Source organism: Pagrus pagrus, assembly GCF_965226575.1.
Source record: "Pagrus pagrus genome assembly, chromosome: 18".
Taxonomy (NCBI): domain Eukaryota; kingdom Metazoa; phylum Chordata; class Actinopteri; order Spariformes; family Sparidae; genus Pagrus; species Pagrus pagrus.
The window spans coordinates 18,110,162-18,113,295 of NC_140202.1; the positions used below are offsets into that span (position 1 = coordinate 18,110,162).

The window sequence follows — 3,134 nt, forward strand, 5'->3', positions numbered from 1 at the left end:
GGCCATTAACTTAGAGTTTTCCCTCAATAACCACCTAAGTACCGCTAAAGTAAGGAAGTTGTTGTACATAGGTTACACTCTTAATATGCTTTGCTCATTATAGGGCCTCAGTATGGGTCTATTCTTATGTAATTGGAAAAGTGTTAATTGTGTCCAGTTAACACTGAATTAAGCCTTTTTAACTCCAAATATGTCCCATGTTGGGTCTTACGTTCTCATTCGTAGTTAATAGTTATTGGACACTTGTTTCGTGTTTTGTTACATAAGAAAAGATCCTAATTATGAAGCGTCATTCAAAGCAACATTATGTCACTTTTTTTACCTTAAAATAACAGCTTCAAAATCATTTTGATGGTACACTGTCTTGTCATAGGGTGAATGGTGTCTCTGTCTCAGCCACTCCGCCCCCTATCACTTGTTTCTGCAATATGTAACTTCAGTGAGAGTTTAGGATCACAGCGTTATATACATGTTTACTTCAAGATACAAGTCTTCACACATAACATTGTTGTGTTGTAATGAGTTTTGTTTGTAGTCAGCACCGTAAGATTTTGTCTAACAAATTGTTACAGTGCTGGGATTTGAATTTACGACAGTGGTGTTGCACTCAGAAGCTGTGATGAGTGCCAAATTAAATATTACATAATGTTGCTTTAAGGGAGAGTGAATACTGTTGTGTTTTACGACCTTGTAAGGCCATACTGAGCAAAGCATAAAGATTGTAGTTAATGTACAACTGCTTCTTTACAATAAATAAACAGTAATTAGGAGGTTATTGAGAGAAAACTCTAAGTTAATGCCCAGTAGTTGTAGAATATGGTCATAGAAAATCTGACATTAACAAGTGTTTTATAGTGATTAATAAAGATCCCTACATGGTATTTAATTGCATGCTGTAGACAATACATATTTCTTATTTTGTAGTCTGTAGTTTTGCATGTCATTGCATGATAGAAAGTCTTAGACACACAATGAAGATATAAGCAACAATTAGCATACTAAAGGACATTTAATCAACTTGTTAATGTGTGGCTGCAGCAGATCTAACTGAATAAACATGTATGTCATGATGTTGGCATTATTTTTTTTAATTTACAGTATGTACACTTTTCTCCAGTGTACATATTCAGTTATGGCTTTGATGCAGTAGTTGTAAATATCAAAAGGCATCAGATGTTTTAAATCTGATGATCTTACTTTTATCGGGATTTTACTGATCAGTTATGTATAATAATTTTGTTTTCCAGCCCATGGAGCCAATGAAGCTTGTATCTGTGGCAAAACTGTGGTCTGACAACACCAGTGTGTCCTTACCATCCACTCCGTCAACATCTCCAGTCCCTGCAGAATGGGAGATGGTCTACACCATCATCCCTCCATACATCTTCACCTTATCCCTGTTCGGCCTCCTCTTTAACAGCTTTGTCCTGGGGGTGTACCTCGCCCACAAGGATCGGCTGACTGTGGCGGAGATCTACCTGTGCAACCTGGCGCTGGCCGACTTTATTCTCCTGTGTGGCCTCCCCTTTTGGGCCATGAACATCCTCAATGGCTTTAACTGGCCATACGGAGATGCCTTATGCAAACTGGTCAACTCCATCATCATCATCAATTTCTACACCAGCAGCTACACTCTGGCCATGATTAGTGTTGACCGCTACCTGGCACTTGTGAAGACCATGAAGGCCAGGTGGCTGAGACGGACCCTTTATGCCAAGGTGATCTGCTTCATCCTGTGGATATTGGGGCTCTTACTGAGCACGCCGACCATGGTTCACAGAGAGGTGAAGTTCCTTGAGGACTTAGGGACAATGGCCTGCATACTGGATTACAGTCACAACAGCTCCTGGAAGTTGGCCCATCAGATTCTGATGACCGTCATGGGCTTCATACTCCCTGTTCTGGTCATTGTTTTCTGCAGTGGGAACATAGTCATGGCTTTGGTGCAGAGAAAGGAGAGTTTTCATAATGTTACTGACACAAAGGCGACAGTACTGGTGTATGCTGTCACATTTCTATTCTTAGTGTGTTGGGGTCCCTTCCAGGTATTCACCTTCCTCGACATACTTTGTGATTTCCAAGCATTGGATGAGGAGCTGTGGTACCACATTCTCGACATAGGAGAGCAGGTTTCTGTGTATCTGGCCTTTCTCAACAGCACCCTGAATCCACTGCTGTATGTTTTCTCAGGGCAGTACTTTAGGAGGAAGGTTAGTGCCATCTACAGGAGGACCAGACATCCTCGCAGAGGATCAGATATGACGACATACCAGCGCTCTGTTGTGTCAACTTACATCAACAGAGCCGAGCAAATTAAGACCGTGGTCCTTTTTAATGCAAAGGGTCAGATGTGAGTCCTCATGACATCCTATCCTCAACTTCCATTGCTGTTTATGGAAAAACAACGGCGCAATATACAGGATATGAGTCTAAATATGTTATTTCCTGAGACTTAACACAATAACAATGCTGTTAGATAGTTAAACAGCACTATCAGATGATGTTTAATACTGTGAATACTGGAAATAATGGACCCAAGCGGACATGAGGGGCATAATCTACAAGAAATGGAAGCAGTTTTTATGGTCACTGTCGCCATGGGGGCAGTTGTTGATACAGGATGCATCTGAATCTGTCTGTTTGGACTGTTACATGACCTTACTGTTACTGACTTGATGTTTTTAATTTTCAAACACAATAACAAAACCAGCCATATCTAAAATGGTCTTCGAATGTCTTTTTTTTCCCTCAATCATTAATTCACTTGACTCCACAAAGCATTTTACTCTTCAGGCTGACATGAGGGAATGACCACCCTTGCAAACTGTATACATTTACATTGTATATCTCTGCATGTAAACAAACCATCTATCCAATAGTGACACTGACATAAGCTATTTTTGTGTATTACTGTATTAATTTGAATAATCAACTCAACTGCGCAGCTGAAGTACTATAATACATAATAAAATATGTATCCTGAATGCTGAGACATGACATAAATCATTACCTGTTGGAGCATTTCTTCTTTTAAAAATGAAAATAAATAAAATTTAAAAAAACTTTAGGTGAAAGTAGATGAATAAAGATTTGAATTAATTGACCTACTCACATTGTTACAGTCAAGAAGCATT

The 3,134-nt window shown here is 39.4% G+C and overlaps 1 protein-coding gene across 1 annotated transcript; it reads left to right on the forward strand.

Moving 5' to 3' along the window:
* Positions 1-1,250: 1,250 nt before the first annotated feature.
* bdkrb1 (bradykinin receptor B1) lies at positions 1,251-2,354 on the forward strand (the record flags this gene model as incomplete). The annotated part of the gene is made up of 1 exon (XM_084381141.1): positions 1,251-2,354. The coding sequence occupies one exon, from the start codon at positions 1,251-1,253 to the stop codon at positions 2,352-2,354; it is 1,104 nt and encodes a 367-aa protein (XP_084237267.1).
* Between the last annotated feature and the right edge of the window lie 780 nt (positions 2,355-3,134).